We start from the raw sequence: 21620 nt of genomic DNA on the forward strand, positions 1-21620 counted from the left end.
TTTCCCTCCAACATTTAATTAATATGGGAAAAGTCTATAGCTCTATACAGTGCTGAGCTGTTAATAATAATAGAGAGTGTTTCACTTTGTTCTAGGTAATGGCTGCAGCTTCCTCAGCATATGAATTGTGTGTGTGTGCAGGTTCCTGTCATTGGGATGTCCAAGTACAAACTCTTTCTGCTGAGGCATGGGGAAGGGGCCTGGAACAAAGAGAACCGCTTCTGCAGCTGGGTGGACCAGAAGCTGAGTGAGGACGGAGTGAAGGAGGCCCAGGCTTGTGGCCACCTCCTGGAGGAGCAGGGCTACAAGTTTGACATGGTCTTCACCTCCCTGCTCAGTCGGTCTATCCACACAGCATGGCTGGTGCTGGAGGCCATGGGGCAGGAGTGGGTCCCTGTAGTGAAGTCCTGGAGGCTGAATGAGCGCCACTATGGCGCCCTGATCGGGCTCAACCGGGCAGAGATGGCACTGAACCATGGAGAGGAACAGGTAAAGCAGTGGAGAAGGAGCTACGACATCACGCCACCCCCAATTGATGAATCCCACCCATACTTCCTGGAGATATACAATGACCGCAGGTACAGCACCTGTGATGTGTCAAAGGAGAATCTTCCCCAATCAGAGAGTCTGAAGGAGGTGCTGGAGAGACTCCTGCCATACTGGAATGGTACAATTGTTCCAGAGATTAGGAGTGGTCGAACCGTGCTCATCTCTGGCCATGGCAATAGCTGTAGGGCTCTGCTGAAGCACCTGGAAGGTATGCCGCTCAACTGCATCAGCACCATTATTAGGCCAAATGTTTGCCTCGCTATTATTCTCCCAGCTTTTGTACAGATTTAGCATGAGCTGGCCACTTTCTCTTTCACTTGCATTGTAATCCACATACTGTATGGGCCCTTTTAGTGGAGAAGTCTAGGCCTAGGCTATATTCTAGTCTAGCTGATAACCGTCACTTTGGGAAGTGACGGTTATAATTGGGAAGAACATATTTGAGTTCCAGAAATGGCACGCTGAACTTGTACAAAAAGGGCACTGAGTTAATGTTACATTTGACTGCTGCCATGAGATGAAATCTACACTGACCTTTCAGCACACCCACAGGCTTTGGGGTGTGCATTTGTAGTCACTGGCCACTGAGCAACTTTAAAGGCAGTTACATAAGAGATATCATAGAGTACCAACACTTGCTGGAAAAAATGTAGCTAATCTATTTTTAAACATTTATTAATAGATTTACAGTTATTTTAACTTTATCATATTCTTATTTTTTTCTGTTAATTTTGATTTGGTCTAAATTGACCATATATTATAGAAGAAAGATTTGACAACCTCTGTACAGACTTCCCCTAAATGTTTATCGAGGGTTTGCAGCAGCAGAATACCACAAACAGTATCACTATTATTTCAACAGGTATTTCAGATGTGGATGTCGTCGACGTGACTTTACCCACAGGGATACCAGTTTTGCTGGAGTTGGATGAGAACCTTCGGGCAGTGAAACCTCGGCAACTTCTGGGAGACCAGGAAAAGATTCAGGCAGCTATCAAAAAGGTGGAGGACCAGGGGAAGGCCAAATAATCGGTCTGAATCCTGTCAACTGTCTGTAAGACACACCTCCTAAGAACTTCCCTAAAGCACGTATTTGGTTGCCTATGCACCATTTTAATCAAATTCATTCAAAACTGTATTCTTGGTTTAATTTTTTTAATCAGATTATTCAATAGCAAGGATAGACTGTAATCAGAGTTAAGGGTAAGTCTTACAGTGACAGTGTATTTAATCTTAATTGAATTAATGCACAATTGGGGTATGGACTGAATCCAGACTCTACAGGTAGGTACAGCCTTATTAGATGGAACGAAAGAAGAGAGTTGAAACGGAATATGGAACTGTAAGTAAATGTACATGGAAGAAGTGTCTGGTTAATATTGCAAATAATCTCCCTTCCATGTTCTAAGTTTATATGAGTTTCAGTTCTTGTATAACCTACTCAAAGTGATCATTAACATGCATAGATTTTACAATATGATGAAGATGCAGGATCTATATTTGATCTATTTTATGTCTAATCTTGAAGTATTTTGAAAGTTTTAGCTTACTGTTACATTGAGACATATTTGGAGTACTACTATGTCCCAAGCTAACCATTTTGAAACCTCTGTCACATGTGCCTTCCATGTTATGGTTTGGGGTAGCTACGTACTATGTTGCACGATTCCAATGGAGAAATGCTTTGGAATCATAGTGTTTGGCTAGGTCAGGTTGGTTGAAATTGTAATGTGACAGAATACACTATGAGCCAGCACATACCAATAAAAGTAATTTAATTTATCAGGAAAAAAAAACGCACTTCATTAACAAATATTACCTCATTGAGATTGACAGCCAAGCTATTCATTCCAAGATGACTGCTTTTCACAGAAATGCTGCAAATGTGTTGTACTGTACCATTGAAATCCTGCCATCCCATGTTTTATAAGATAACATTTGATCCAATTTCTACTCTAAGAGTATTCTTACCACAAGTTATGGTATAGGTTAGCCACAGATATACAATGATTAAAGCCACTTGGTGATGGCAATTGAATACTAAAGATGTTATATTTGCACCTTATTGGTACTTTTACTTTTATTGGACAATATATCCACAAACTAAGTGACCTGATCTTAAAATTCAAAATCAAGGAGGATATATGCAACACTTTTGATAAATCCCCTTCTGAATTTAACATCTATTGTATAGTGGTATTTAACATACTATTTTTGAGAGTTAAACTAAACGATTTCAAATGTTATCTTCAATGTGAATTGATAACCAAACAACCACTTGTAATGATTGTAGCACTTGTTCTCTGTACATGCACTATTACTAATGTGAGTGAAAATGTTTTGAAAACTAAACATTCCTTACATTATATCTCACGTGAGTAATTACTGTTACATGTAATTTGTAAACTATTTGTGGGGAACCACTGTACTGTGATGTTTGTTTTTACACTGGGAAGAGAGAAATGCTTTGTTTTTTGTCATTTTGTAATGTCTGTTTATTGTACGTGTCCATTTGTCTTATTGATTTTCTTATGCTGTGTCATTGTCATAAATACCATATTTGGTGTTGTACAGTATTGTACTGTTCAGTTTATTAGGTAAATTAATGCTAAAATAATGTGTACATTTTCCTAAAACCATAAATGTATTGGCACAAAGTACTTTCGTCAGTTCTCTAATACGTATTGTTCACAAAGTCATCCTACATATTCAGTTATATGAAGAAGTTGACTCAGTTTTGAAACTTGACCTAACCTTTTGAAGGTTTGCATGGTGGAATAAAAGGGAAATTAAAGTACCCAATACTATCATGGCTGTTGTCTCTTAAGCATGGCTGAGACCTACATTGCATGCTTGTTTGGGCGATTGAGAATGATGATGCTTTGAAAGCTTGACATAATAGTAAGACTTGAAGTGAGATGCAGTAACAAATAGGGTACAAAATGAAGGAATGTTGCTTAGGATCTGAAGCCAAGGCTCCAATTTAGCAACTGGTTCCTTTGGCTGGAGCCCAGTGTAGCCCTTACACAAATGAGCCTGGTCAGTGACCACAGGCGGATGCGGGGGGAGTGGCCCTGCATTTCTACACTTTTAGAGTTAGCTATGTGCCCTTATGTGCCATATGATGGGAATATACAAGAAACCATCACTCTGGGTGTAACACTGAGAAACAAAAGAACATGGTGTTCAATATGATTCCTCCCTCGTGTGGCAATAATAACATTGCATCTAAGGTATACAGTATGAGGATCTGACCACTGTTTCAGTTAAAGATATAGGAAAGGGAAGTTGGTTCACTTACTTTTGTATAATTCTTTATTTATTTCAGTTTAGGATCCAGTTCAGTTTTGCTTGTAAAGCTCAAGTTTGCCAAACAATATTCAAAACCATATAAGAAGGATACTGTATCCTATGTGTAAATGTATAACAGAACTGTAGTAGGGGCATTTTTATCATTTGTTTAGGCACTGAATTCTGTGAAGCATTCAGTATGTGTTTTTATCTTTATTCATATGGTGTAATATATCAATTACCTAATTACCAATTAACTCTTTGAATATTAGATAACAGTTCTGGTAGAACTTATATGACGTGTACTAAATGTACAATATGTTTTTTTAAGATGTTTTTGTATTGCTCTTTCATTTAGGTGGACACTTGAGTAGTTTCGATTAGATGTTGGCACTGTGGGAATAGCAATATTTTCATGTACGGTAGGAGCTTCCCCATCACATTCTGGTACACATTCTGAGTTTTGTCAGCTGCTGGAAAGGATTTTCATGTGTCTTATTTATTCATACGTTTCATAGTACTTAGATTCCTCTTAGATTACAAAGCGGTCTTGACCTCAAGTCTTGTTTAAAAAAAAAAGAAGCTTGTTTGGTTATAAGAGACTAGTTGTTAGCCTGTAACTGCATTTAAATTTGATGGTACTGTAGCATCTCTCTCATGGTCAAACCACGATAACAGTGAAAATCTTATCATCAACATTCCCACCTGGACTAGATCACAGTCCCCTACTTATTTTTGCTGTATGGCTATCTGATGAGGATGATTGCTGTCAACTTTCTTCACTTTCCTTCAAATTGTTGAGAGAAGCACCCTTGGTTAAAATATACATAAATTATGTTACAGGCAGACAGCTTTCATTCTTAAATGTGTGTTTTATATGCCCAAATTCTTTGGTCAATGAATTGCTTTGAAGTCCAAATTTGTGCAAAAATGTTCCTTGGTTCCCCATTAGACTGCAGAGAGAGAGAGAGAGAGAGAGTGAGTAACCTTCACAATGGTGCTCTGTTTACACGAACAATTCTCTCCTTTATAGACATGATTGCTGATTGCTGGAGTTGGTGCAACTGTTATATGCCAAATATGCCGAGACAGAAAAAGAGAGAGAGTATGTGTGTGTGTGTGTGTGTGTGTGTGTGTGTGTGTGTGAGAGAGAGAGAGAGAGAGAGAGAGAGAGAGAGAGAGAGAGAGAGAGAGAGAGAGAGAGAGAGAGAGAGAGAGATCTCAAAAGTAAACATCTTGTGTGAAAAACGTGAGTAGTGACCAGTGAGGAGGGGCAAGAGGTTGCGAGTTAGCGTGGCTAAGGGAAAACATTTTTTTTTTTTTAAATAACCTTTCAACTTGCTTTCTAGCTGTGACTTCAAACTGAGAAAGACAACTGAACTTTACTCTGCAAGACAGGTACGTTTTCAATTATTAAGTGTATTTTATTATGCTACACCAAAACTTGCGCATCACGGTGGTGTTGTGTGACAAATATGGCCACTCATGTCTACGCGTCAGAACATAAACGGTATTTGCATGCAGGTACGGGTGTGAATACAAATTAAGAAACACAAGTTGCAATGACAGGACATTCGCTCCGGCCACCCCTCGCGCTTAGGATAAGTGAGTTATCAATACATTTGTTGAGGCTATGGACAGATGCATGCCTTATCATTTTAAGACGTTTTCTCGGAACAAATAAGCGAGAAAATAAACGGTGAGATTGATACATTACCTTGATGACATAGATTGACACGTCGAGACAGATGGACACGGGTCTCGTAAGATTTCGTAAGATACTCTCGTAAGATTTTGTTTTGTCGCTGCAGCTGCAAGATCAGTTCTGTCAGCTCTCCCTCCAGTTGAAATAAATTAAAACATATTGACATATTAACAATTTGAACCTCCCAGCCTGTATTATGACAGAAGTATTGAGATCATTGTAGAAGCCAATTAGGAGACATTGGATGTCAAAATAACAGACGAACGCATCCTAATTGTCCGCGGCACGCGCGAGCGTCGAGGAGAAAAACAGATCTCTCCCACTATAATCAGTTTGTGTCCTAATCAGCCGCGTCCGTAAAAAAAGGCTCTGCGTGCGTCGAGGCTGTCAATCGCGTAAACTCTATCTCTATTTCAGAGGCAGCAGCATGTTGACGCACGCGACGGAGTATATTAAGATGAAGTGCGTGCGGGCGTGGGCAGCTCTGTTATTTAGACAACCTGTTGGACAACCTCACACACACACACACACACACACACACACACACACACACACACACACACACACACACACACACAATTACATTTAAGTGACACTGGAGTAACTAATTTGTAGGACCTGCAACCCAACATCAGCCACTGACAATGTGACAATAACTGCATAGTGTTAACAGGGCTTGGTATGGAGCTTGGACGGCTTGTACAGGATGTTAGGAGTACTGCCCTGTGCTTCAGGAGTCTGATGGCCTCTATGGGAAATAAGGGATCATAGGGAGTCTGATGCCCTCAGACAGAGGGTGTAACACCAAAACACTCAAACTCAAAGTCCATCTGATCAGTGAGCTTGTCCTTTGGGTGTCCTTGGTGCTTTTTAGAGGTATGCCAAATAATGGCTCAAATAGCATGTACAGTAGTACGTTTGATAGTTTTTAGCATTTATGAAGACATTATATCCTGCAAGATGCTATTGTAGCTTCAGATTAGATCACATCCTTGTCATGCTGAATAAATATGAGCCAATGCACATTGTAAGCAGAAGAAAGACTGTCAGCTCACTATTGGCATTTTACCAGCAAAAAGTTAAATCACAGGATAGGAAATCATGATGGAAAAGTGATTTAATGTATTTGCATTCTCACATGTTTATTTTAGCTCTTCCTTCTCAGACTGAATATAAATATATACTCTTTTTTCAACATGCATTTACCAAGGATGCCATCTGCATTCCAATTTTCATTTAATAAAATTGAGGGAAAGATTAGTCTTGTCACAGATCTCTTGAACTAAAGCACATGTCTCAAACACCTTGTGAATCAGAGGCTTTGTTTTTAAAATGTAATGCTTAGTTAGACCTCCAATTCCAGTGGTGATAATTTTGAATAATGAAAGGCAGTCTGTGGGTATGAAAGCAGCCACAGACTCAATATGTTTGAAGTAGTTTTTCAGCTTGGCCTCTAAGGCATATATATTTGGAAGCAACTCTTAACACCACACACTGAGTTGTATAATCATAGCTATGTGGAGCACAAGGGATGACAGAGAAATAGCAAATTGAACATTCTTCCATCGTGATGTCAGAGTAAGATGAAACCAATGGATTTTGTTGATGTAGGTCTGTGCAAATACGTTGTCAGTAGCTTGCAGACATTTTGCCAGTAACATAAAAAATTGAGAATTCCTTGTTTTTCCCCTCCTTGTGGATTAGCCCTTGCATCTGCTCTACCCAGGGAAGGAGTGGATACTATAATTTGACTTAACACTCTGTTTGTCATACATTAAGCAGGCGTCTTGCAATGGAAAAGCTGTGTGCCGCAGTGCACATGCCAAGTCAGGCTTCTATTCCTTAGATGGTATTGAGAATGGAGGCCAGAACCACGTTCTGGTGGAGTGTGAGCAATAGTCTGCTGATGAACAATGGCCCTGTCTCCTGGGGGACGGGGAATGTGTTTTGGCTCCAATTAGGGCTCCTACAAGATCATCCTTTCCTCTGCTCAGTCATTGGAAAGAGGTTCTCCCCACATTGGACCAAGGCCTTTACTAGGTTGGCAGCTGCTATACAGCTTCAGGGAATAATTGGTGTATTCACCACTGGTATCATCAATTGTAGACGCGATGTGAAACAATCTTGCCTCCAGGCCAACTAACAGTACATACTGTAGACAAGCCTATAGTAGTCCTTCTGGAGTTGTAAATGCTCACGTTCATAATCCAAACCTACTCTTGCAGACGCTAGAGAACCTGGTAGGGCACCTCAAGAATGCACATAGAGTAGAAGGCATATTACATGCACTTCAGTACTTACCCATGGTCCCTACCGTTTTCATAGTTTTCTCTTAACACCATACCAGGAATCTGTCTCATTTTGATACACCTATGTCTCTGCATCTTCATCCCAGCCTTTAAGCAGACCATTCAAAGATCAGAAATATTGTGTTATTCTGTTAGTGTACTGTATCTGGACTTTCAGCTGTTTTTCTTTCTTTTCTCCTCTTTGTGCATCATTGAGAGTACCCATGGGTACACACTGCCATAAAGGTTTTTAAATGTGAATTTAATTACATGTTTAGTTCAGGATGAGATGTTGGCTCCCTCCCTCCCCCATAAGAAAGCTGCAACAAAGTATGTTGATTAAAATAATGGTGTCACTGTCTGCACAGATTGTGGTGTCTGTTTGCACACATTGGGCTTCTGATATTCAGGCATTATGGAATTGACTGATGTGTTGCTTTGTTTTTTTAATCATATGATACATTGCTGTAGGGAATTCCACATGGAATTATGGTGCTTTAAGGAATAGTCAAAGAAACATTAGCCAATTTAACACTGTTTGCAACACTTGGTGAGCCACATACTCCGCCATTGACAAAATGAGAAAATGAATGTGCCGCAGTACGATCTTATAATATATCTTATAACAATTAGTGTTTCAGCCTGTCAGTGGAGAAATAGAGTTCTGTGGTGATAAGTGGTGTGCCTTCAGTGGAACAGGAGGCTGTCTATTCAGTGGTTGCACAGGTGTGACACTAAATGTGAGAGGAAATGGTTTCTACATGAACAAATTACAGGAGGGAGAGAGGTCAGTGTGAGTAGCATGACTTTATTGGAGTCATTCATCAGCCATCATTCAGCCAACAGGGTACTTAGCCATTTACAAAGGTTCAATTTCCTTAACACCAGGAAAGGAAAATCACATAAAGTTATTAATTGTGAAGATGATGAGAATGATGATGATGATGATGACACATTTTGGGATATTAAGATAAGTAGGTCCATCAGCTTACTTCAGCTACTTCTTCAACTCTATCTTCCTCTATCTCATTCTGTAGACTTACAGACAAACAATGGTATATGGAAAAGTGATTAATTGACATCACAATGGAAATAAGTTATTCCTGGATTACCAGTCAGGATAGCTGGAGGTATTTCTTAGAGTAAACCGTGGTTTCTGTTCATGGCCATGCCAAGCTATGCTACTACAAGTAACATTGCCTGCGTGCTTCCATATAAGGAGGGATAGTAAGCAAGCCATTTCAGTTTATGTGATGCGGAACATAGCTGCATCTATTTCTATGGAAGAAGAAACTCCAACCCAAGAATTAATTTGAATGTCAACAACTTGAACACCAATGTCACAAGACTCATTAGGAGTGCTGCTTTTTTTGTTCCATGAAATGTCTCAGTTCTAAAGGTCAATGTTGGTAACCTATCATCACAGACAAAACAGGCTGATGACAGATAAACAAACTATTCCAAGCTCTGCTGCAGCTGGTCTCTCGGTTCGACTTTATTGTCCTGAGAGTAATGCTTGTCAGTTTCTGTGTTACTGTGTGTGACAAAAAACATACCTGCGCAGTGGGCCCAGAAAGGCCAGGTGCAGAGGTAAAGAGGTGAAAAGGGAGGCCCACTGATAAGCTTGTTTCTCTAGAGATCTTTACATGGTACAGTTTCCACCCAAGGGCGCATGGACCTTTACTGTATCTCTGGCTTTGTAACAACCACAGTACACACTCCTGTTCAAACATACTGTATTCTACACTAACTTCTCCCTGATTTAGCTGAGAATGTCATAGGTACTTTGCATCTTACAAACATTTGGGACTTTGCATCCTGGAAAAGGGGTTTTTCCTATAGGACCATATTTGGTCATGTGGAACAACACGCATAAGCAACTGTGCTTTCTTGATTGATTGCACACACCTCTTTGACATGTTTATTTATCTATTAATATCTGTCTTTATCATTTAACAAGGATGCTGTCATCCTGATTATGTGATAGTGAATCCCCCTTGTCTGAGCTATCTATGGAGTTGTGTATGAAGTCCTGCTCTTTCCAGGGTTACTTGTATAGCAGAGAGAGAGCCTTGTTGAGCTGAACATCTGCCAGCAGACAGCTGCCTCCACTTCTTATGCTGGATATTTCCTGATGTGATTTGTTGCTTAGCCTTTAATTGCCAATGCTAATGCAAATTATGCATTTATAGGGGACTTTAAAATAACATATTGTTTCTGTGCCCTACTTTGATGTTGCTGATTAATAAACTAGCAGACATGCTGTAAATTAGATTTATTTAATCTAATGAGTGATTGCAAGCCTAGACAGTATCCAAATAACACATGGGGTATATATCACACAGGAATATATAGAGACTGAAGGAAGTACTATGTGTTAATCTAATTATTAATTTTCGAATGGAACTTTTTAAAAAACTGTCAGACTATTTTCAAATTCCAAGAACAAGACTCATACTTTCAGTTGTGAACTACAGTAGCCTGCTAAGAATCTAGAATTTTCCGAAGTTGGCTTCAGTAACTTGCACATGCTACTTTGTGATTTAACTATGTCTCCTTTTGACAGTCAATGCTGGCTATAGGCTACTGCTACACTGAGACTTTGAAAAATGAATTTTTATTTCAACAAAGCAGTACCTATCAATTGCACATGGCCCAGGTATCCTCAATCAGGAGTTGATTATAGGTATGATTCATAAAGCTATTCCAGGAATACAAACGATTGTCTCGGAATGTAGGAGCCTCTTTCTTCTCTCAGAAAATGGGAATCTTGACATGAAAGCACAATAAACACATAATATATTAAATAACTCATTCTGAAATTGCACTGAAACCTGCTTGCTATCGGCTCACGCATAGGTCTGTTCAATCTCCAAGAATCTTTTTCTACTCCTGTATAGCTGTGGCAAGTAATATTGTTGTTGAATGCTTTCCTAATGTGACATTCATGTAAGGTAACTGAAGATTTCTCAGTAAATATATTAAATGGGGAGCAGGTGCATTGTCAGTAGTTTGAGACCGAGCAGATGTTTTTTCAATCAACTCAAGATCTAGTTGGTTTTGGCTGATGATGCTCACATCCTGGTGAAAGTGTTCTGCAAAACATCCTTTCTCATTGACTTGGTTTATACCATAGATTTTGACTATGGTTTATACACAGATGGCGGTTGTTGTTTGATACAAGTTGTAAAGACATCATAAACATTCCATTCAATTTTGGTCATTGTATAAAGTATAAACACAGAATGACAGCTATGCAACAGGTATATGCCAAGTGGGTTTCTTGGGACGACCCTAAAACCCTAACCATTTACCTACCATGCTACACGATGTATTGCACAATATCCCAGGCATGGATTTAGCTGATGAGGCTGCTTTTACCTGCTCTATTCCAACCTAAACATCCCTGTGTATCTACTTAAAATAGTTTATCAGCGTGGGTATTCATCTAGCTGGCATGCTTGACAACGGCCACAATGACAGGGTTCAGCAAAGATGTTTAGTTGAATAGAGCCAACTGAGATGCATTTGTGAATCATTTCTCCACAGAGAAGCAAAATGTTAGTGCCAAAATTCTGTAAGCAAATGAAAACAAATCAACAGACGTAATTTGATCCGCAAATGCAGATTCAACAGTTCTAGGCTAAAGTGTTGTATTGAAATGATTGGATACCTACACAAAGCAATGCTTTTATTTATAACTTTGGAAAGATGTTTGTCACAGCTTAGTTTCACACTTTGTGACATTTGTTTTCAAATGTAAGAGCATTTATTCCCTCATCTTTAGCCATATTTGCAAATCATTTAGCATTTATTTAAATGGTTTACAAATACAAATCAAGAGGTGTTTGTGTGTCGATAGTAAATTCTATTTGTGCTTTGTGTGTTTTATTTACAGATCATGGTACACATTTGTGAATTGTACTCTATTGATTTACAATAATATTGGCAGTAATCTATCTCCATAGTTTTATTGTATGTTTGAATATTTATGAGCAATGTCTGGTCAGTTTAATGGGCTGTGATTGGTTGATGGATAGCCAGAGACATGAGAGCAGCCAGAGCCAGCCCTGAAGCAGCTCACTCATAGAGACGGAAAGTGCTCCGGTCCTGCCCCGCTCCAGCTTTCTTTTTCATGACTTTCAGAATGCCACAGAAGGAGGAGACGAGGAGAGGAGAGGGCGACATGCCCGGGAAGTCAAATCAGTTACAGATGTGTAAATTAGAATGTGTCCTCAGACTTCGTCATGTGGGAATGATTTGTGCACTTGATTCTACCTTGTGGTAGGAAAGCTGGACATAACATGGGCAATCTATAACATGCACTGCATGCATACATGATGAGATTATTAGACTTATTAATTTATGTGATGTCAATTTTCGTAGGTGCTGCGACACTCCGGTGGAAGTCAGTTTAAAAACTACTTTGTGATACTATAAGCTAACGGTCAACACCACAGCAGCACTGGTTAGCCTAACAACGTTAGCTTTTATTCAAATCGTATTTTGTTTGAATGAGGAATTGCAGTGCCCCTCAAAACCACCCAGTCCGACCCCCCACACACCACACCATGCTAGCAGGGATCGCAATCATTTTGTCGCAGTCTATGTGCACGTGGCGTCCTGTAGCTGCCGAGTCGCAATTGTACGCACGGCATCCCATTGAAACCAATGGACTTCCGCCTAGACTGCGCAATGCAGGGAGGAAAACAATCAGTTTTTTGGTCGGATCGGAATAATTTCATTGTAGTCTATGTGTACGTGGCGTGAGTCATGGCTTGTCATGCAGCGATATCACACTGCAGCAATATGGTTACCGTTATCTCGCTGGGATTTGTCATTTAAATGTCAAGAGAACCACTATATGCATATATTTGGGGGAGACTGATTATTAGCTAGCTAGCCAGCTGTAGCTTTTATAATTTTTGGCCAAGTTGCTATTTATGCAATTGAGATGGGTCGTCTGTTCGTCTCGCTGCTGGGATAACAGCAACTACTGTATAGAAGAAACCTTACAACGATTGGGGGGAATCTATCTTGCTTGAATTAACATGAAATAATAACTTTATATAGTAATTTCTATAAATAAATATGTGGATGTTAAGCATACGGGAAAATGCATATGTTGGTGTAACCAGGCTGTAACTAACAAACTCGCTCCAGTGAGGATCTGTCCGCCACTGTTCATCCAAAAAATCTGGCCGTTCGATTACGAGTCATGAGTTGTCTATATCTATACAATGATTGCATATTGCATAAAATCAGTTGCATAAAATGAGAAATATTCTATTCCATGATGAGTTGCAAGTGAGTTTCAAGTGGATTACAAGCAAATTTTCAAGGTGACACACTGAGCAATGAAAGTACAACTTTATTGCAAGCAACTTAAATTGCGTCCAAGTTTCTTTGTGTAACCCAGGCTTAAGATGACCAGTTAACTATGCTGTCATCCATCATAGCTGTGTTATCCTTTCAGGTGCAAGTGAAGGAGGAGATTAGACAACACACCAATAGACGTCTAAACCAATCAGCCGTCTGATGAAGGGCAGAGTGTGAGGTGGGGGGGTTGCAGACAAGCCAGGCTGCCAAAGTAGGAGTTCTGAACTCTGCACATGTGGAGGCTCTCCCCATCCAAGCCCAGGATTTATACACGTCCGGCTCTGCTGGAGTCAGGCCAAGCCAAACAGGGCTTGAGCTCCAGTAAAAGCAGTGTTCTGACATGTATGAGTACTGTTAGGCTGCTGGTCAGCCTGTGTCTGCCGCCCTGTGCCACCGCCCCTCTACTCAAAGAAACACAGAACAGCCTTTATCACACCCAGCCCTAATTGGTCCCATATAAGTGCAGCTGCATGTGAATGATGGATAGAGCTGTGTCATGTGCCTGAGCAGTATGCTGCAATGACCTCTGCAAGGGTCCCCTCTTAGGCGTGCCATAAAGGACAGACGAAATAGAAATACACAACCACTATAATTGTTGCAGTGGGTGGCTTTGGCATGAAATCAAGTAAGAAAAAGCTCATGCTGCTGCTACTGCTGATGACGGTGATGATGAGGATGATGATATCAGTATACAGTAAGTTGCAGTATACGTCGGCCAGTCACAAGGTGCCCTAGACTGATGTTGGCTGTGTGTTCAGAGTGCACATAGCTGGAATACTTCATGTATCCACTGAGGGGGACACTGTGTGATCATGAAGGATGTCTGGACGGAGGGGAGTCAGACTTTGTACGTAGCCGTGTGGGGATGACTGGGTACCCCTGACACCTGACCACCTGCGTCTGTGAGCCTCAGGAGCCCCTATACCTTTCACCTTGACCTGCAGATAGACAGACACACACTAACATCGTATACAAGCCTCTTGTCGACTGTGACTGTACATAGTGTTGGTCATTGTGAAATATAAACCAGCATACACTAGTGTCCCATTATAATGCACTGCTCAGTCCTGGTGGCCTCTTCACAAGATGGGATCTCACAGATAAGACCCTTAAGATTTGGGACTGCATTGAAGTGGACCATTTGTAACTAGGTACTCTGTACTGTAAGGCCTGCATTGCCTCATATGGCCATGTATGAACACAATCTGTTCTTCTTAATCGCTGACCACTGAAAGGTCACAAACGTTTCCTGTCGTGTCACTCTAATGTGGAATTTACAGTTGCAGCTTGTCAACATGAAGATGGAAAATAATTATGAGGTGGGGCTGCAAGATGAAGAGTGATGGAAGTTCACATGACCCAATGAGATCACTTCATCTTCATTCCCAATGATTTATCCTGTTAAGAGGTGCATAGTTTGGTTGAGAAAACAGTACAAAAGTTTTCCCTGTATCATCCCCTAACAGCACGTCCTCAAACTTCTGCAGGCTCAGAGCGAAAGTGAGGGTGATACAGTAAGTGAGTGAGAGAGAGAGAGGATAGAGGAATGGGAAAGCTAACTCTGGAATGCTACTGTATTCCATGAATGCGCTTTCTTCAGAAATGTAACTTTGGTATCTGGTTATTTTGGGAGTAGATCTGACTCCATTATAATCAAATAGATCACATGTGCTTATGGATGACTCATAGATACAATGAACTCAATGAGCAGAGTAAAATTTGTTGTGTGCGCTGTTCAATCATGCTCTGTTATTGCTGTTGTCTGGTTTAGTGACACTGGGTCTTTGGCATTGCTCTGACTAGAGTGCATGAACAGGACCACCCACACAAAAGCTAAGGTTTGAGCAAAGGCTTGGTCAATATTTGGTCCTTTTGACTTGACCAGTCCCTTTACTTTGGAGGGGACAGAACTGTGCTGAAAAGAAAATGACACGCTCCAGTAAGAGCAGGCCACACCGTGGAGGGTCAGCTGGGAAAAGCAGAGTCTAGTGAAAGAAAGGCTCGCTCTGCTGGCTTTGCTTTGTGAGGAACAAGTAACAGCCTCTGCACGGGGGAACACACACAAAGCAGCCAAACATACCAAACATTAACTCCAAATAAATATCTGTTTTAGGGTGATATTAATTGATTTCACTACTGGGATTTGTGTTATTTTCCAAAAACAAATTGAAATTGATTGTATAGCCTCTTTCCTCTTAAATCAACTGACATGCTCATATTCTCTTGAATGCTTATCTTCTGGGATGTTCAAAAAATGCACAGGAAACTGGAGCTGTAAACAAAACACACACACAAGCTGTTTGGATTTATTTGTATTAGATTTTCTAAGCCAGAATGTCTGGAAGTGGACTGTTTTTGTTGGGATCACTTTTTCCTTCCCCCACTGACCGAAACAGAAGTCAAAGATTGAATTTGCAGTCCTCCAGATTTCACACATTGTGTTTCCTTGCTGCAGTATTCTCCTAGTAAACTCATTGTAGACATTATTGGCAGAGCCTAGTGCAGACTGTTAGAGTGGATGGTAAAACTCAGCTGCTCAAAGTGAAATGAGAGGGAGCTGGCAGTGGCACGCCAAGTCAGTATCAAAAGAGTATTTCATTGGCAGTAGTTTGAATACAAGTGCCATACAAATCCACAGCAGGCTAGGATTATCTCGTTTATCCAGTGGGCTAATGAAGTCTTTGAAGATAAGGGATCGAGAGGCAAACTAGTTCATTGAATTATTTCCAAGGGCAACTTCAACAATGTAAGTACACTAAAGCAGAGATGTATTCTCCTGCCTCTATACTGTACCAGCTGAAGCAAAGCCTGGGTGGTCTCCTCCTCCTGTCAGACATACAGCAGTGTGGAGTTTGTCAAGTGAAGAAACCAGACCATAATTCTGTTCTTTTGGAGCCTTTTTATCCTCATAGTCTGAGGACTGCCATTGTATTATTACATATGCCACTCATGTTCATTCAAACTGAGAGTAGAATTTTTGAGCATTCACACTAATGCACAGATTTTGCACTTCAGTTCAGAAGACCTCTATCAGAAGTTTGGAGTTTGTGAGTTGGCAGCATTTATAGGCTTACAGTATTACATAACTGACTGCATCAGTGTGTTGTGTTGGGGCAGTATCCCGCTTTTTGTGTTCTTCCTGTCACAGTCCTGCCCCTACACTGGTCCACTCTCTGGGCTGGAAAGGATGTTGCCGGGTAGTTTTGGCAACTCAGAGGAAGTGAAGGCTCACTGGCTCAGTGCAGGAAGCAATTGAAGAGACTGCCTTCAACGTCAGATTCCAGCACTGCTGAGTTTAGCTAACCAGTGACAGCTCTGTAAACAAAGCAGGCTAAAAAAGAAAAGGTAGATTGGGAGGGAGGTACAGTATTGTACAGAGGGGCAAGAAACAGAGAGAGAGAGAGAGGGAGAGAGGAGAGATTAGAGAAGAGTCGGATGGAGGTGGAATACTGTAGTGACAGAGCTAGAAGGAGAGAGAGAGAAAGAGGCATCAAGAGCGTGTGAAAGAGGGAGAAGGCAAACCAAGTGAAAATAGTTTCTGGGAGACAGTCTGCTCAAGAGAGAAGGAGAGGAGGGAGGGAGAGTTGAGAGCGAGCAAGAGAGTAAGGCAGAGGAGGGAGTGAGACTGAGCGAGAGAGAGAGAGAGAGAGAGAGGGAAGAGGCAGGCTTTGCCTTTTCTGGTAGTTATAGCTGCTGAAAGAGTAAGCAGGAATTCTTTGTGCTGCTGCAGGGCTGAGATATAAACCAGACTGTAGAGTTGATACACTGAGAGACGAGGGAGTGCTGCACATGGACTAAGCCTCACCACAGCTAAGGTATTGTATACTCAGGGACTTTTTCCCTCTACACTAGCCCATAGAGTAAATGTCATCATTTTGAGTATTTCATGGGTGGTCCTACCTTGAGTCATGTCAAGCTAGTGTTAGTGTGTCTTTGTTTTGACTGAAGGCTCATCTTGTGTTTAGTTTAGTTTTTTTTACTTTGTGCTCATTGACTTGGCATGGTCATTTTGTGTTGTCCCAGAGCGGTAGGATTGGAATGGTGATGAGATGAGTAGGACATTTCGTCATCTGATGTTTGGACTGTAGAGTTCTCCTTTAGAACGTTGTGACAACTAAGAGTTCTGATTCGAGAAAATCAGGGATTAGATATGCATTGAAGAATAACTCAAATTAGATCTGTAGAACAGGTTACATGCTGACATTTGTAATAAGATCTCTCATTTTATGGAAATTGAATGATGTTAAGCTCACTGCTTATGGTCTCTTTTCAGTCTAAACACAAGCAGAAACTTTCCCTCCCCATCATGGATGACGACTTTGACAACCGCATGGAACTGAGGAGGCAGAGGCGTGAACAGATGCGTCTGGAGGGAGAGAAGTGAGTGATTCTATCTAAACACACACACACACACACACACACACACACAGACTCCTGCTAAGTTCAGTGAATCCAGATGGAACAGTGGGCGAGGTTGATGGGGTCTCAGGAATACACTGATACCTGCATGTTGTGCATTGGGCATGATCATTCTTTTATTTTATTTTTTTTAAATATGTTTTTAGGGCATTTCTGCTTTATTGGGATAGAGACAGTAGAGATTGACAGGAAGGATGGGAGAGAGAGGAGGGATGACATGCAAGATAAGTTGAGGGTCGGAATCGAACCAGGAACCTTGCGATTACGTGGTAAACGCATTAGTGTGCTACGCCACTAAGCGCCCCGGGCATGATTATTCTGTTCATTATTTAGTTGAGTGATAACATTCCGCTTGGATTCGCCAGGTAGGATGGATGGATGTCTATTGCTGCATACATATAGTCCTACTATGGTCTAGGATAGACCTCTCTATAATACTGTACCTAGGAATGACATCAGCAGAGCTAGTCCAAGATATGGAGGATCTGATATGGATCTAATACGGTGGATCAGGATTGCAGGACCGGAGCTTTGAGCCCCACTGTGAGCTCCCTTTGAGCTCCCTGCTCCTAAAGCACAGTTAGAGTCAGTCCTCTGATGTCCATGCCAAGCTGGAGCCAGTGAGCTCATCTCTGCATCGTTGAACTGGCCGGGCATTTTACTGTTTGCCACTGTTCTCCCCCTTCGCCACATAGGCTCAGGTGTCTTGAGATCAATTACAGATATGCTCACTTCTACTCAGATCATAGTTTTTGTAATTAATGTGCCGACAATCACTGACTATTAGGTAATCAGGACTGCAAGGATCTTTATTTAATTTCTATTCATCATGCGAGGATAGTGAGGATAGGGTGGATCTTTCTTCAAACATTGGACAGGGGATCAAACACACCTGCATACACACACAGTCAGGTTTGCACACACACACACACATACACACACACACAGATCCCAGACAGCTCTCGGCCGATCTCCCACCCCATGATTCACAGCCTGATTAGTTTCAGCAGTGTTGATCATCCTCCAGACCTGACTGTTTGACTGACTGACTTACTGCAAACAAACAAACCCTATAAATGTTCTGTTGGCAGAGCATTGTATGATTTTGGCTCCTTAGAGGCTCACATTCTTCTTCTTCTAGGGGAGCACATCTTTCTTTGCTAAGGGTATTACGCAGAGAAAATGCTGTCTGCTATAGTGTCCATCTTTCAACATCAGTTTCTGAGCCAGTCTAACTTGAGCAGATGTAGGCTTGCCCATGTCCAATTGTTTATCTGTAACATTCAAACGACCATTGGCAAGCAAACCATCAATTCTGCTTATGATTAACGGGACAGATTCTTTTACACTTTCCTCTATTTTGGAAATCAGTTTTTATTGTCAATATTTACATGTTTCCTGTAATCCAGCAACTCAAAAACCTAAATGAGTGGTCTGGGGTGGTCCCTCCCCCTGGTGGTCTGACTCCCCCCCCCCCTGGTGGTCTAGCACCATGGCCTACAGTGCACACATATGCCCATGTCGGCATGGGTTAGAATCTAGTCTATGCTCTGCTGACTTGCCCTCTCCTCCTTACTTTCCTGTCTCTATCCAATGAAGAAAAAATATGATTGGGACTGCCCTACTTAAAATACAAAACCTGAATGATTTTGTCAAGCTCATGAATTTAGTATTTGGATGTCTTATGAACCACATTAAAGATTGTTTTGAATGATCTGGGAAGCCCTGTGTGTTCTGAATGTTGAGTCATGAGGCCTTTTGCTTCATACCAGCTTCCCCTTCCTCTTGTACCTCCCATAATCCAGCATCCATATATGGGTTTGGAGACAGATGCAGAATGATCATGGCCAGTGTGTATGTGTGTGTGTGTGTGTGTGTGTGTGTGTGTGTGTGTGTGTGTGTGCGTGCACATCTGTGTGTGCCTACGCGTGCATGAGTCAATGTGTATTGCACTGTATGTGTGTGCTTGCTTTTATGTAACACTACAGTGTGTGTGTGTGTGTGTGTGTGTGTGTGTGTCTGAGCACATCCATGTGTTGGTCCTGTGTAGCAGACATGGAGGATTTGGATGGTGCTCAGGCGATGATGGCTTGATGAGCTCCATTGCCTTGCTCACTCATTAGGGAGCAGATTGCTTGTGCTGTTTGGAGAGGGCCTCAGTCTGCAGCTCTGACTCTGGGCTCTGCCAGAGAGCACTGCTGTGTGCCTGGGATGCAGCAGCTCTTCTCCTGCAGAGCTCGGTGCTGACAGAGACCAGTATCCAGGGCCAGTTTACTGTACACCCAGTTCATCTCACTCCTCCCCCACCACGGGGCGATAGGTTCATCTATAGTGGAGAGAAACACATGAACACAAGAAGGGATTCTTTAGTCAAGATGCATTTCTTGTGTTTAGCATTCAGTTACAGCTTTAAATTGCTGCCGTGATCATCCAAGGGTAAAAACAAGTGGTACTTAAGCAGATATTGGAGTAGAAAAAAGGCTCACTATGTTAGATCTATGAGATGCATTTCTCTAAGCAGACGGTACCCAGGCACCAGCCAGGCTTTATTTTTGGAATTGAAGGTCTCGCAGAATTGTTCCCAGACAAAGTCACGATTTACTGCAATGCATCACTGCAGCTGCCAATTTGACCACGCCTAGTTAAATGACAGTTTAAGCTTTTAAAAAATGCTGATATCTCTCAGCAAAACTACAGCCAGTGTGTGTGTGTGAGTGTGTATGTGTGTGTGTGTGTGCGCGAGAAAGAGAGAGAGAGAGACAGAGAGAAAGAGAAAGAGAGAGAGATGTGATATTGTAGTATGTGTAGCCTATTTTAAATTTGTAAACCTGTTATATAATGCTCTAAGCAAGAGGAGAGTGCAACAAATAATCTCTTGCAGTTCTGGGCCAATTGGTGTGGTTTTGGGCTTAAATTAACCGGACTGCCTGTGAGCGGGATGTGGTCTACTTTAGAATTTCCTCCATTGCGTAGTTTTGTTTATTTTCCAGTTTTTGTGATTTTCCGTGGTCGGTAAGGTGGGGCACGGGCATTAGAAGCTACTGTGACATCGTATTGTCATCATATTTTGCTGACATCACTGTAGGCTGTTTAGAAAAGTGTAAAAGTACCACATTACTGATAATTATCTGTATAACACATTATGTTTTGTCATAATGAAATTAAACAAAGTTTTATGCAACATTCCATGGTGTCTCCAATCCACATACAGTCCATGGCATAGGCTATAAACAACTTTGCATCCACTCAAAATCCGAACCCTCAAATGCTTGTTTGACTGGGCTTCCTCTCAAGTAGCAGAAAGCTGGAAAGAATTATTTTGTCTCAAGCATTTCCCGATTTCAGCATTCCGAAAGATGTCCACCAGAAAAAAAAAAACTTGCATTCACACTTGCGACCTGTGCATTAACGTGCACAGCAATCTGCTGTGCTGTGGTTGTGACATTTCTAACCTTTATTAAATTTTATAAGACGATAAATAAAATGAGTTTGAGAAAATATTGCTAATGACAGTGAAGCAGGTGTGAATGCAGTGTCATGTGAATGTAAGTGTTTTCTCTGGTGGCCATCTTTCCGAATGCTGAAATCAGGATATGCTTGAGACAGGGGAATTCTTTCCAATTTACTATAACCCTATCTAAAAACTAAAGGATAAGACCACAATGTGAGGCGGTTTTATCTGTAGAAATGTCTTCAAATCCGCGACGTGAGTTGTTGTTTAGCGGTCTGCTACCTTTGAAGCTAAGTCGCATCCCCTGTTGCCTACCAATCTGAGACTGAACCCCAACAACATCCCCTGTTGCCTACCAATCTGAGACTTAACCCCAACAACATCCCCTGTTGCCTACCAACCTGAGACTGAACCCCAACAACATCCCCTGTTGCCTACCAACCTGAGACTTAACCCCAACAACATCCCCTGTTGCCTACCAACCTGAGACTGAACCCCAACAACATCCCCTGTTGCCTACCAACCTGAGACTTAACCC

At 41.4% G+C, this 21620-nt stretch overlaps 2 protein-coding genes across 9 annotated transcripts in view; both read left to right on the top strand.

Annotated features, from left to right (window-relative positions):
* Positions 1–156: 156 nt before the first annotated feature.
* Positions 157–1653, top strand: bpgm (2,3-bisphosphoglycerate mutase; the record flags this gene model as incomplete). The annotated part of the gene is made up of 2 exons (XM_083667433.1): positions 157–757; positions 1412–1653. The coding sequence occupies 2 exons, from the start codon at positions 157–159 to the stop codon at positions 1576–1578; spliced, it is 768 nt and encodes a 255-aa protein (XP_083523559.1). The 3' UTR covers positions 1579–1653.
* A 3542-nt stretch (positions 1654–5195) lies between these two features.
* cald1b (caldesmon 1b) overlaps positions 5196–21620 on the top strand; it is a 30830-nt gene continuing 14405 nt past the window's right edge. For 7 of the 8 annotated variants that reach the window (XM_083666127.1, XM_083666128.1, XM_083666131.1 and 4 more), the window contains exons 1-2: positions 16450–17027; positions 17486–17592. In XM_083666127.1, coding sequence (XP_083522253.1) covers positions 17519–17592 — 74 coding nt within the window. In that variant the 5' untranslated portion in view covers positions 16450–17027; positions 17486–17518. Of the gene's footprint in view, positions 5239–16449; positions 17028–17485; positions 17593–21620 lie in introns of those variants that run through there. The other variant, XM_083666126.1, reaches the window with a different exon arrangement.

This window comes from Argentina silus, assembly GCF_951799395.1.
Source record: "Argentina silus genome assembly, chromosome: 3".
Lineage (NCBI taxonomy): Eukaryota > Metazoa > Chordata > Actinopteri > Argentiniformes > Argentinidae > Argentina > Argentina silus.